Here is a 14,157-nt window from a genome sequence, read left to right as displayed (position 1 = left end):
GAAGAGGATTTGAGAAGTCACTCAAAATGTGCCCTACTTTTTCTTTCTTCAGCACTAATCATAATTTCTATGGTAAAATGAACCCCCTCATTGTGTTCCTTTTTAAATTAAATGTTTTAAGGGTTACCAGTTTATTTCAATCAAGATGGCTTCAGGTGTGCCATACTTTTGTCATAAATAAGACAGTAAGCGCTCTAGTTGTTCTTAAGAACACTCTGGGACATTCTGTCATTGGGCTATACTTGGGCTACATCTGGGTGATATTTGGGCTACATTTGGGCTGTTTTGTCTCTGGTGGCCATCTTGGGAGATTTATTTGTTTTGAAGTTTCCTAATTTCCTCATTTACTGCAGTCTCCTCAGTAGGAAATACTTTCAGTTTTTTACTTTGGTTCCATCAAGAAGGCATTCAGATGTGTCACACATTTGCCATAAATTCTGAATGTTAGCACTCTAGTTGCTCATTAGATCACTGTAGTAAAGCTACTGCTCACCAGGGAAGTCTGCTGCTGGTATTCAAAGTGCATGTTTCAGTCTGCATGTCAGAATTTTTTTATGAAATAGAAGAGGATTTGAGAATTCAAAATGTGCCCTAATTTTTCTTTCTGCAGCACTAATCTTAATTTCGATGGCAAAATGAACCTCCACATTTTGTTCCTTTGTAAATTAAATGTTTTAAGTGTTACCACTTTATTCCAATCAAGATGGCTTCAGGTGTGCCATACTTTTGTCATAAGACTGTTAGCGCTCTAGTTCTTCTTTAGAACACTCTGGGAAGCTGCAGTAGAACACAAAGGAATCAACTGACAGTCTCTGCCCTTGTTGGATGTACGTTTTACTGAGAATGTCAGACTTCATTCTCACATGACTGAGAAAGATAATGTGAATTTACAGAAAATATGCTCTCAGTTTAGCTTATAGATCACCTTCCGAACCTCTGTGGGAAAAGCATGAGAAAATTGTTTTGTCTCAAACATGATTCATGATATCACAGCAGAAGGCTTTTTCACATGGTAAAATCACCTTAGAACACACCACAATTCCTAAAATGAGTATGGTACCATCAACAAATGATTTATAATGTAACTAAAGTCTTAAAACCTTCTATTAACTGCAATGCTTTTTAATGAGGTGCTATCATGTATATTGGTCCCAAGATGGCTGCCAACTCTTCTTGGATGAAGTACTGACAACCAATCAGATCACATGATGAGATGTGTGGTTAGGCTCCGCCCAGATATATATATCTTTTTAACTCTAATTTTCTCAGGAACTACTGAACGGATTTACACCATTTAAGCAAAAGGCACGAGTCTGAACTGAGGACTATCTCTTTGCCAAATTTAGTGTAATTCCGTTCAGCAGTTCGGGCTGTAGCTGCGTCAACAGGTCCTATGGGAAAATGCATGGGGAAAAGGCGTTTTGGGACCCCCCTTTTTCTCGGCCCCCGCTTGACGAATCACCGTGAAATTTTCAGGATAGGAGCGGACCGGAGCTGGCCAAACGTTTGGAAAATTTCACGAAGATTCGTCAATCGGCACCAACATTATTCCAAATAGAATGTTGCAGACTTCCTATGGAAAATAGGTCCTAACTATAACTACCTACTGGCAACTGCCAGTAGGTAATATATATATATATATATATATATATATATATATATATGTATATATATATTGGTGTAATAAACACTTTGGGGTCGATTAGGATGTAGGGCAGATCGCCACCGCCTGCATGACGGTGGTGGTCCGCCCTACATCCTTCCCCGCCCGCCACCCATTTCCCCCCTGCCATATTAGTATGGCGGGGGTACCCCGGCGGACGGAAAGACCGTCCACGGGTTTTCCGCTGGTCGACCAGTCAACCGGGTGGAAAAGGGGCTGTATATGGTGGTGGTGTCTGCTAGACACCGCCAACCATATTAGCATAGGCAGCGGAGCATGGCTTTCCATGGCGGATACCCCGCCATGGAAAACCATCTGGAGTCTGCTTTTGGGGGCCCGTTGCGGGCCCCAGTGTATTGGGGGTGTGGGGGTTGCACATGGGGGGTACCTATGGTACCCCCTGCATTGTCATGGACATGGTGTCAGGCACCTTGCGGTGCCTGTCAGCTTGTGCATGACAATGCACACAATGCTGGGAATGGAGGATGCCACCGCCACAAATAGGCACAGCTTGGTGTAGCTAATCCTTCCCAATTCTACAGGAGAAATTTAGGGGAAACATTGTTAAATACCTCCAGTTAAAAAACATTGTTAAATACCTCCAGTTGAGAAGCTATTTTTCGAGTTCTATCCTCAGGTTTGGCAGGAAGAAAACACTCATACGTGTTGTTTCCCAATCAATTCTAATACAAAGGTGATTTTGTGCTATTTGATTTACCATTCATATTACACCCCTGAGTTCTTAACAAATTCTCTGATAACTTTAAAAATCTTTGCCTCAAATAATATGCTGAGACCGACTTTTGGAAGTAAGTCTAATGGCAATATCACAAGCAAGATGAAAATGATTCGTTTTGTGTATTGTTAGTCACCAAAAACTTTTCATTATTTATCTGTTTACTTTCATGACTAATGATTTAGGAGCCTTTCTTTATATTTTGCAGCTGAATACAAATATGCAAATGTATTGATATATTTACACCTTAAATAAAAAAATTAAAAACTTTAATCATGCCCTTCATTGTCACCTTTATCTTTTGACATTTGAACATGTTGGAGAGGAGTTCTGCTGGGTTAAACATTATTTATTTAAGCATTGTGCTGTGCTGCACTATCAGTCAGCATGTACTAACCGTATGGCCAGCCTTCTCAAGGAGTATTTTTGTTTCCTGTACTGCTCGTCTCATACATGGAACCGGCATGTTATAGCCATCTGAGTCATAGTATCCAATCCTAAGTGGCGCAGAACTTGAGTAGACCTGGAGGGAAACAGGATACAAATGTATAGAGTATGAACAAGCCAATGTGTTATATTGCGATTTTTTTTTTAAGTGAATTGCAAACAATTAATTCACATTCAGGTATAAACAGCCTCCAACGATGGTATATCTATTCAAGTATCTAATGAGATCTTTAAACATGTGGATTAAGTTGCTGTGTGGTCATATTCCTTTACATTGCTAAAATAGTTTGCATTTTGTCATATTTTACAGGGTATAGAAACTGGTGCCGTTCTGAAATCCAATACCCAGATTTTGAGTTGCGCAATACTTGTGGCGTGCAAAATCTGCTTGCATAATTGCTGGTATTGCGAGATGACATCCCCCTGGTACCCTGCAATTACTAGTTTGTAAAATGATTTTCACTGACATCACACTGCTCTTTTTGCTTACAGAGCCATCTGAGAACACTATGTTGGTTCCTTTCCTTGTCTCTATCAAGACATGCAGAAGTGGTAGATGGAAATGTTTCTACATTGCACAGAAAAAAGTGGAGGCTCACAAGAATTTGGCAAAATATTTGGATTCTACTAAAATAGATGTACTCATGCATGAACATCTTGCTTTGTTTCCTAACAACAGTCTTTATTGAAAGTGTAAATGAAACTGTGTTTGTGTATGTTGATCTACAAAAATATTGTACCTGCAAAAGCGTGACATCAGATTAAGTTTGTACTTTCAGAGGGCCTGATTCACAAAAGTAAACTTTGACCAAAAGTCCAAGTTTAGACCTGAAGTCTACGTTTAGACCTAAAGCCTAACTTTACTACTACTAAAGTTAGACTTTTGGTCTAAGTTTAGACTAAAAGTCTAACTTTACTACTACTAAAGTTAGACTTTTGGTGTAAGTTAGACTTTTGGTCTAAACTTAGACCAAAAGTCTAACTTTAGTAGTAGTATAGTTAGACTTTAGGTTTAAACTTTGACTTTTGGTCTAAGTTTACCTTTGTAAATCAGGCCCAAAGTTCCCTGGCATCACACAAGACTGCATGCGGTCTTGTCTTCTGTGATGTCACAGAAACCTGCAGCAGATTGATAGAACAGTTACTCTTTGCTTCATTCACTATATAATTCTGTTACTTGGTAATGTTAGTTGCATTCAGGGCACAATCTTGGAAGAAGGTAAATTTCTCCCCACCAATAGCAATTAAATATTCAAATAACTGCCTCCATTGATTCTATGTTAATAGTGGCTCTCCTACTTGCGGTAAAGATGTTGGTGGTTAAGTCAACAGCGAGACCCTTTTAAATACAGATTCGTAATGATTTCCTAAACCCATTTAATGATTCAGAAAACCTTTTCCAAATCGTTCTGAATCGCTAAGGGTTTTAGCGTTCACAAACCCTCTGATTTACTGAAATTGCGAACGCTAAAACCCTTAATACACGAGGCCTTTAGTGACCAATCTTGCAATGGATTGCTTTGGAATGATTTTACTTTTTGTGCACTAGAATACTGACAGATAATTAAGCTTCTACACTACATGATTTAAGTTTTGGCAGTTTTGGGGGAAGGAAGATAGCTGGAGGATTAACACAGGGCAAAATACGGAGCTCTGTGCTTTCTTGTGATCAAAGTGCATATCTCTGTGCACCAACCTTAAGTCTCCTTAGTTAAAGTTTAGTTCAGCGCCTTCAAGCCAAGTGTAGTGGGACTCCACCAGACTCTACAGACGTCACCACCACATCAACTGTCTCCAAGCTGGTATGCAGAGCCTATTAAGTTGTCTCTTTCCAATCTTTCAAAAGTTGATTAAGTGGAATCCTATGATCTTATGGGTGGGCAAGGGATAGACATACCTGTCAAATTCCATAAGGCCTTGGAAAAAACATGACATTAAGAAAAAAGCAATACATGGTACATAGGTCAAACTGTCCTAAGGTACATAGTTTGCATCATTGGTAATTCAATGTCAATTAACTCCAACAAAGAATAAGATTTCTTCCATTTCAGTGGCTTAGTGTCAAGAAGATCCTCTTTAAATGTAAATAAGAGATATAACTCCATTTTCATGGAAAGAATCTGAATAAAGATATTTAACATGGTCTATTCTAACTGGAGAGAAAAATCCAGAACCTCCTTGAACATAGAGTTGGTATAAGAAGGGTGTTCTTCGGACAAAGAAGCATCTTGGAAAGGAAAATGTGTCCAGCCCATGTGTAAGAGTAGATCCATATCTGACTGAGCTGGAGGTTGTTGTTTATCCAACTTAATCTCTTTGTCCTTGTCTATAGATTGATGTGCTGGAGGGAAATAAGGGAAATGAGGGTGATGTTGGAAAACAGCCTTTATAACGCAGCAATTACCATGCAGTGCCTTAACCACACAGCTTTTAACATGCATGCACGTACAACGCATGCATTTTTGGGTCTTTTACCACGCATACCATTACTATGTACTGTAAGTCTATTTAAGGGAAGTATGTGTGTGTGTGTGTGTGTGTGTGTGTATATCTATACACATACACCCAGACATTTATGGGTTTGGGGTGGGTAGGGTTATAGAGTGTTAAGGGTACTCGTAGGGCTTAGGGCAGGGTAAGGGTATTAGGTGCAAACAGGTATTTTTATGATTTAGGGGTGGGTGATGGTATAGGTTGTAACAGTATTTTTAGGGTTTAGGGGTAAGTGTAATGGGTTATGAGGGTATTTTTAGGGGTTACGGGTGGGTAAGGGTATTGGGTTGTAAAGGAGTTTTTAGGGCTTAGGAGTGGGTAAGCGTATTTGGTGGAAAGTGTATTTTTAGAGTTTAGGGGAGGTTCAGGGTATTGGTTTGTAAGGATAGTTTTAGCATTTAGGGGTGGGTAAGGGTATTGAGTGGAACGGTATTTTTAGGGTTTAGAGGTAGGTATGGGCATATGGTGATAAGGGTATTTTTAGGGTGTAGGGGTAGTTTGGGGTATAGGTTAGTAAGACTATTTGGGGTTTATGGGTTGGTTAAGGGTATAGGGTGGTAGGGGTGTTTTAGGGTTGTATTGGGCTAGAGGCATAGGGAGGTAAGGGTAATTTCAAAAGGGGTGGTTACCCCCAATACAAATAAAAACAAGTTATGTTATACAAATTTGTGTTTTGGAGGACTCCTCCCAAAAACAAAAATTACAATACGATTTATACTTTCCTGTGTGGTAAAGTTATGTGTGGTAAAGTCAGATGCATGGGAAAAAATCCTGTGTTGTAATCCAGTAGAACCAGATCAAATCAAAAAGATCATATGGCCTTGCTGAGAGCAGCACTTTTGATATTTGTTCATGGCAAGCATCTCCTCCTGGAAATATTCTTGAGGCTCTTTTATGCATGTTTGTGAGTTCCATAAATTATATTATTTCCATTTTAGCCCCCTCCTTACAGCATCAGTTTTACTGATGTATTATAAGCTTGGTTGCAAGTTATTGTCACTATTAAGGTAAATTACTTTTAATTTAAGTTACAATTTAAATTAAACTGATTTAAAAGAATGTTAAAATAAAGTTAAAGGAGTGGTAGAAAGAGCCTTGGGGCCAACAACACATTTACAGCACTGAACCTGAAGCCTCAGGTGTTGACATAGAACGCTTCCTTCCTGAATCCAAGAAATGTACGAAAGGAATTAGAACTGAGGTTACTTCTTGTGTATAAGAACTAGATTTGAGGTGAGACAGACCCAGGGCACCATATCTGCCAGTCACCATGTTAAATGAGCAAAGGGAAGCTAGTGGTTACCAAGAACTTGCGAACAGCATATTTTCTGTATCTTAAGACAGTCAACAAGGTGGCTCAGTGTGTTGAACTCATACCACTGAGCCATGCAGTGATCTGCAGGTCGAAGTTTGAAATGCAGCAAGATTTAAATATCAATAAATTCAGTTATATTAAATTGGATCCCAATAACATGTGTTACTGACAGTGTCTGAAACCATAGACATGTGATCTGAAGTGCTATATAAAAACAGATATTATTGACAATATCTTGTCATCTTGAAAGGCCCAAATCTGATTTATATGGGACTCTGTAGGAGGGAAATACCACATAATAATACAAACAGAATTTCTCTCTTCCTCTGCTGAATCAAAAACACAAAGAATATGTGAAGGTGTGAACCATGAACTCATATATCCTGTAGATACAGATAATTCGAATTTAACATATCTCATCTCCATGCCATGTGCAGGTGTACTTATCAGTGTTCAGCATGTTAATATGCTGTCCAGGAATAACAAAACACCATCTTTTGGTCATAATTATGATTCCTGACCACATTTCAGACTCTGTTTAAGGGATCACAAGTCAGGAAAAACCTACTGGGTCACCAGCATGGTGATTGGGGTATTTTGTCACTGGTGTCTTAGGGCTCATCATATTATGGCTCTACAAACATCGCAACCAAACATTGTTGCGTCTTTTGTATGTTCCACACAATGAGATGCAGCTGGCTCCTCCTCCTGGACAATGTCCCTTCCAGAGAGTGGGCTCCTTACTACCTGGAGAAGGCAGACAGGCAGGCTTCTAGGTGGTAGGCAGACACTTAGATTCCAAAACAAGTTGTGCAGACTTCATGTGATGTTTCACCACCCCTGGGAGACTGAAAAGTTATGCAGCCACCAGCCTTGGCATCACAGTAACACTTCAAGTACTCTACGGATCATGCCCTTCCTTGGTCAGTGAAGTAGGTTGGAACTTTAACAAAGTGGGGTTGTTTGGGTTCCACTTTTACATTCATTTTCTAGACGGGGATGTTGATCCATTATCTGGTTTGACATGGTTCCCCTTCAATTGTAATTTTTGGGCTATAGTGTAGATATAGCCTTTGTGCAAAGTGATGGCTCTCACAGCAGATAGTAATGGTACTGGCTTCAAGCAGAAATATCCAACATTTATCAAAATGAAATGTGGAGACTTTGGCTGCTATTACCTTAAGCAGAAATTAGGGACAAATAAAAAGGAAGGCCCTAACAAGAACGGTTCTTGCTACTCATAACAGAAACTTCTGACTCACCCTTCCTCCCCTTCCGTTTGCCATATGGCAGTGCTCATGAAACTTTAGGGCCTCATTAAGACAGTCCCTGGACCATCATCCTGGTGGTGACAGTCCAGCAGTGGTGAACTGTCCACTGTATAATGAGCTGAGCAGATGTGCTTTACGAAGACCACGGCTGGACCACCAGAACACCACACTGACTGCCGGGGTCATGGTTGGGGGATGACAGCCTCCATTGGGTGGTACAAAGGAGCATCACGGCCGTTCGTATTATGAGTTGGCTTCCCAACGAGCCGACCATGGTGGTCGGACCACCACATAAAGGTCTAAATCAACAAATGATGGCCGGAATGCTGAGTAAATCAAACTGGCTGGGTCCCAACTGGAGTGGCATGGTGAGCAAAAGAACGCTGGATTAAACCCAGATCCTTGTGACTGGGGGTGAATGTTTGCATTGTTCAGCATTCCGTTCATCATTTGTTACTTTTGCTTTTGTCACCCTAAGTTTGAAGGGTATGCCTAGAGTGGGTCAGGTGCTCACTGCCCCACTGGATTCAAGCTAAGCTGGCTGACGAGGGGCGATTCCCTGAAACCGGTCCCAGGATGCTTGTTTCTGGTCGAGGGAGGACGTGGCTTTGCAGTTCGGGGGGATATGACCCCATCCTCGGCGAAATACAGGTTAAGTGCCTTGGTACCATGTACCCATTACTGGGACTGCCACATATGGGTCGTACTCCTGCAATAAGTAGATGGTATTGTTCCACATATATCATGCATATGTGTGCACATATGCAGTTGGAATGTACACACAGGCACTGATATATATGGAATTACATTACCCACCTCTGCATGTCGCCGCAGCCACACCGCTGGCCCCTCAGAAAACTCGTAATACAGCAATCGGAATGCCACAGTTGCGGTGGTCTCCTAGTGGTCACGGACATGGCACTTTGCCGGTCAGACTTTTTAAAAGGTCCTTAATCATCAGTCCATAGCTGAAAGGATCTGAATGCATTTCAAAAGGGACCTCTGTCTGCATCCTCCCTAAATTCATTGTCTTGGTCTCTACCCTCCAACTTCAAGAGTACAGTCAATACAATTTCACTGTCATGGGAAACTGTATGCATCCTCCGTCATATGCCATGCTAAACTAAATTACTCTGGTCCTAGCAACCATACATGCCCACAACATGCACACAAAACGTTGGTACATGGGCCTGGGTGTTTTTATTGAAGTGGAACTTTTACATCAATGTGAGCAGTGGGTCACACTCCATCCTAAAAAGGGAAAACTTATCTGCTTGACTATTAACACTAGTCCCATGTCATAAAAGAGGCCATGTTTGGTGCTGCCCTCTAGTTCACAGAACTGGTTCTGGACCAAGGCTTTAACATGGGCAGGCTTAGGCTGTCATTCTGCAAAAAGAATTTAAATTAGATACATATTTTAGTCTATTTATTAAACTCAGGGCAAAGCGAGTGAATCTCTTGATATAGGGCCCTGTTCACAAAGGTAAGCATTTGTAATTTGTGTGGAGAGCTCGGCAAGTCCATTACGGCTAGATGGGGATCTCTTTATGGGTGTAATTCAGCATTTCCAAGTAGAGATCTCCCTTTAGGTTTTCTCACAAATCTCCGCCCCGAAGATAAGGGGGTAAAAATTCTGCAACCAAATGAACAAGTTACTAACCTTCGGTAACGATGTATCTGTAAGAAACATTAGTTAGTTAGATTCCTCACCTTAGAATATCCCCAGGCGTCAGACTGGATCCGGAAGATTTTTCGTCAGCAATACCCCTTGCGCGTCGCTAGGCGTCGTCTGCGGCTCCGCGTCCGTCGTCGGCGTCGTGCGCCGGGATGACGTCGTCGGAGTACTTAGACGCCGCCCTCGCGCGCTGACGTCAGTTCTTGTACATAGCCTTCCGCGCCAGGAACGCAGAGCCATGCAAAGACCGACACTGGTGCCAAAAATAAAATCTAGGGGCCTGAAAAGGATAACCTTAACCCTAGATGTCAGTTCGCAGAACGGGGAGGATGGGAGGGTCGGTGAGGAATCTAACTAACTAATGTTTCTTACAGATACATCGTTACCGAAGGTTAGTAACTTGTTCATCTGAAAGAAACACGTTAGTTAGATTCCTCACCTTAGAATAGATACCCAAGCAATACCATCCCCGGTGGTGGGTCTGCGAACCAAGATCACACCAGAAAGTCCTGGAGGACAGAACGGCCAAAGAAGCCATCCCTCCGGACTTGGCTGTCAAGGCAATAATGCCTGGCAAACGTGTGTAGCGAAGCCCACGTCGCCGCCTGACAGATGTCCTGCAAAGGGACTCCCCGTCCCAAGGCAGTAGTAGCCGCCGTGGCCCGAGTAGAATGGGCGCGCAGCCCAACAGGAGGGTCCTTTTTAGCCAAGGAATAGCAGATTTTTATACACAAAACGACCCACCGAGAGATGGTGCGTTTGTGCACAGCTTTCCCCTTCTTAGCGCCCACGTACCCAACAAAAAGCTGGTCGTCCACCCGGAACTGTTTTGTGCGGTCCAGATAAAAGGAGAGCGCACGTTTTGGGTCCAGACGGTGGAGCCTCTCTTCCTCTTTGGAAGGATGCGGAGGCGGAAAGAAGGTGGGCAAGGTGACAGACTGCCCAAGGTGAAATGGAGTCACCACTTTAGGAAGAAAGGAGGGACGAGGCCGAAGGACAACCTTGTCCGGATGAACAGATAGAAAAGGAGGCTTTGAAGATAAAGCCTGGAGCTCACTCACCCGTCTAGCCGAGGTGATGGCTACCAGAAAAGCAGTCTTTAGAGTTAGAAGACGAAGAGGGCAATTGTGAAGAGGCTCGAAGGGAGCGCACATCAGGAATGTCAAAACCAGATTCAAGTCCCACTGAGGCATTACAAAAGGGACAGGAGGGAACGTGTGTGTAATGCCTTTGAGAAAGCGTGTAACCACAGGGGACTTGAAAAGAGAAGGCTGATCAGGAAGCCGCAAGAAGGCGGAGATGGCAGCAAGATAACCTTTCAGGGTGCCCAGGGCAGAGCCCTGCCGGGCCAGAGAAAGAAGGAAGAGGAGAACCTCAGAAAGAGGGGCGGAAAGGGGATCCACAGCCTTTGCTGTGCACCATGCCACAAATTTGTTCCACCGGCAGGCGTATACCGACTTTGTGGAGGGACGCCTGGCTGCCAGAATGATATCACAGACTTCAGGAGGCAAGTCAAATGGCATCAACTGCCGCCGCTCAATCTCCACGCATGGAGGTGGAGGCTGGACAGGTTCGGGTGGAGGACCGTCCCCTGCTGCTGCGACAGAAGATCCTCCCGAAGGGGCAGACGTATCGGGGGATCGGTCAACATGCTGAGTAGCTCGGGATACCAGTACCTTCGTGCCCAATCCGGAGCCACCAAGATGACTTGGGCCCGGTCGCGCCTGATCTTCTTCAGCACTCTGGGCAGAAGTGGTATAGGCGGAAAGGCGTACAACAGACCGCAACTCCACTCGTGACGAAAAGCGTCGCCGAGCGAGTGCCGCCTTGGAAATTCCAACGCGCAGAACTGCTGACATTGCGCGTTCTCTCCGGTGGCGAATAGATCTAACCAAGGCTCTCCCCACTGCTGAAAGAGGCCGTGCACCACTTCGGAGTTCAGACGCCATTCGTGATCCATCATGCACCGGCGGCTGAGTTCGTCTGCTCTGGCGTTCAGAGAGCCCGCCAGATGTTGAACCACCAGGGTGACGCCCTGGTGTTCCAGCCATGTCCAGAGGCGCAGAGCCTCCTGACAAAGGGTCCACGACCCCACCCCGCCCTGTTTGTTGCAGTACCACATGGCGGTGGTGTTGTCCGTGAACACCTGCACGACACTTCCCCTGACAGAGGGAAGGAAGGCTTTCAGTGCAAGCCGGATCGCTCTCAACTCCAACAGGTTGATGTGGAGACGAGACTCCGCCGGAGACCAGAGGCCTCTGATCTCCGCCTCTCCCATATGGCCACCCCATCCCAGGAGGGACGCATCCGTCACTACGACATGCTCCGGTTGGGGAAGGGAGAGGCTCTTGCCCTTGACCCACTCGCGGTCCGTGAGCCACCACTGCAACTGCTGTGCAGTACCCTCCGAGATCAAGACATGGTCGGACAGGTTGCCGTGATGCTGGGCCCACTGAAACTTCAGGTCCCACTGCAGAGCCCGCATGCGCCGCCTGGCGTGATGCACTAGTAGGATGCAGGAGGCCATCAGCCCCAGAAGCCGCAACACTAGCCTGACCGAAACCCGGGATAGAGGCCGAAAGATGGGAATCAGGGCCTGTATATCCCGGACCCGCTGTTCCGGAGGATGGACCCGGAACTGCGCCGAATCGAGAACCGCTCCGATGAAGAGGAGCTTCTGAGAGGGACTCAAGTGTGACTTCGGCACGTTGATGGAAAACCCCAGCAAATGCAGGAGATCCGCCGTAGTCTGGAGGTGGGAGACGACTGCCTGGGGCGAGCCCGCCTTCAACAACCAGTCGTCGAGATAGGGGAAGACTGGGACCCCTGATCTGCGCAGATGAGCTGCGACCACCGCCATCACTTTCGTGAACACCCGAGGGGCACTGGTGAGGCCGAAGGGGAGCACGGTAAACTGAAGGTGCTCTTGGCCCACCGTGAACCGCAGGTAACGCCGGTGGGCCGGCAGGACGGGGATATGGAAATATGCGTCCTGCAAGTCCAACGCTACCATCCAGTCTCCAGGGTCTAGGGCAGCTAAAACCTGAGCCAACGTTAGCATCTTGAACCTTTCCTTTCGGAGGAAGGCATTGACGTTCCGGAGGTCCAAGATAGGGCGCAGGCCCCCCTTGCCCTTCTTGGGAACCAGAAAGTAGTGGGAATAACAACCACGACCTACTTCTGGACCCGGAACGCGCTCGACGGCCCCCTTGGCCAAGAGAGCCGAAACTTCCTCGCGGAGAAGATCCAAATGATCCCCCGAGATACGGTGGTGCTGTGGTGGCATGGCTGGAGGGGTCGTCTCGAAGGGGAGGGAGTAGCCCCTTCGGACGATTTGCAGCACCCACCTGTCCGATGTTATGGACCGCCAGTGGAGCAGGTGATGGCGAACTCTGCCGCCCACTGGCGTGGTATGGGCCTGAAAGCTCGGACTAGGAAGGCTTTGAGGCGGATGCTGCCGGGGTGGATGTGGGCTGACCACGTCGTCCTCCATTTCCGCCACGGCGGAAGCCACGTCCGCGACCGCGCGCAGGTTGGTTCTGCGGCTGGTGGCTTTGCGGACGTGAGGAGGCGCCCCTTCCTTGGCCACGAAAGGGGCGAAAAGCGGAGGTGTGCGCCCGCGGAGCCGAGAGGCCCAAGGACTTGGCCGTAGCCCGGGAGTCCTTAAAACGGTTCAGCGCGCTGTCCGCCTTCTCACCAAACAGGCGAGTGCCATCAAAGGGCATGTCCATGAGGGTGTTCTGGACATCCCCGGAAAATGACGTGGACCGCATCCAGGCGTGGCGGCGGAGCGCCACCGTGGTGGAAATCGCCCTACCTAGCGAGTCCGTGGTGTCAAGCCCACATCTTATGGCGTGCCGTGCTGCATCCCTCCCATCGGCCAAAGCCTGGGTAAGACGCGTCCGGACCTCCTCCGGACACAGGGGCAGCACGTCCTCCACCGTATCCCACAGGGAATGGGAATAACGGTCCAAGAGACAGGCGGTATTTAAGGACCGCAGGCCCAAACTAAGGGACGAGAACAGTTTCTTGCCAAACTGCTCGAGTCTCTTGGAATCCCGGTCCGGCGGAGCGGTCGGGAAGGAGGACTGGGAAGTAGAGGCCTGGATAACCAGACTCTCGGGGGTGGGGTGTTGGGACAGGAAACTGGGGTCGCCCGGGGCAGGGCGGTGGCGCCTGGCAACGTTCCTATCCACAGGAGGAACTGTGGAGGGCTTGGACCAGGTGCCCTGCAGAACGTCAGTGAGGGCCTCGTTGAACGGCAGCAGAGGCTCAGTGGAGCTTGCTGAGGTTTGAAGCACCTCAGTGAGGATGTTGGTCCTCACAGCCACGGCAGGCAACTCGAGCCCAAGGGCCTCAGCCGCCTTGCGCAGCACCACAGAAAATGCTGCACCCTCCTCCGAAGCCACGGTCGGAGGAGAAGTGAATCCAGCGTCTGGCGAGGTGTCCAGTCCGCTGGCCTCCCCCAGTTCATCTGCCCAGTCCTGAGAAAGCTGTGACTGAACAGCCAGAGGGTCCTCGAACCCCTCCCAGTCGCCCCCTTCTTCCGATTCC

General features: G+C 46.5%; 1 protein-coding gene across 2 annotated transcripts in view; it reads right to left on the bottom strand.

Moving 5' to 3' along the window:
• The window catches only part of LOC146835071 (vitamin D3 hydroxylase-associated protein-like), a 338,024-nt gene that overhangs the window by 187,383 nt on the left and 136,484 nt on the right, over positions 1-14,157 (bottom strand). For both annotated transcript variants that reach the window (XM_085602735.1, XM_085602736.1), the window contains one exon: positions 2,797-2,922. In XM_085602735.1, coding sequence (XP_085458861.1) covers positions 2,797-2,922 — 126 coding nt within the window. The remainder of the gene's footprint in view (positions 1-2,796; positions 2,923-14,157) is intronic.

This window comes from Triturus cristatus, chromosome 4_2, assembly GCF_964204655.1.
Source record: "Triturus cristatus chromosome 4_2, aTriCri1.1, whole genome shotgun sequence".
NCBI classification, from domain to species: domain Eukaryota; kingdom Metazoa; phylum Chordata; class Amphibia; order Caudata; family Salamandridae; genus Triturus; species Triturus cristatus.
Note: the sequence above shows the minus strand (reverse complement) of the source record. Positions and strands in the feature narration are given on the sequence as shown.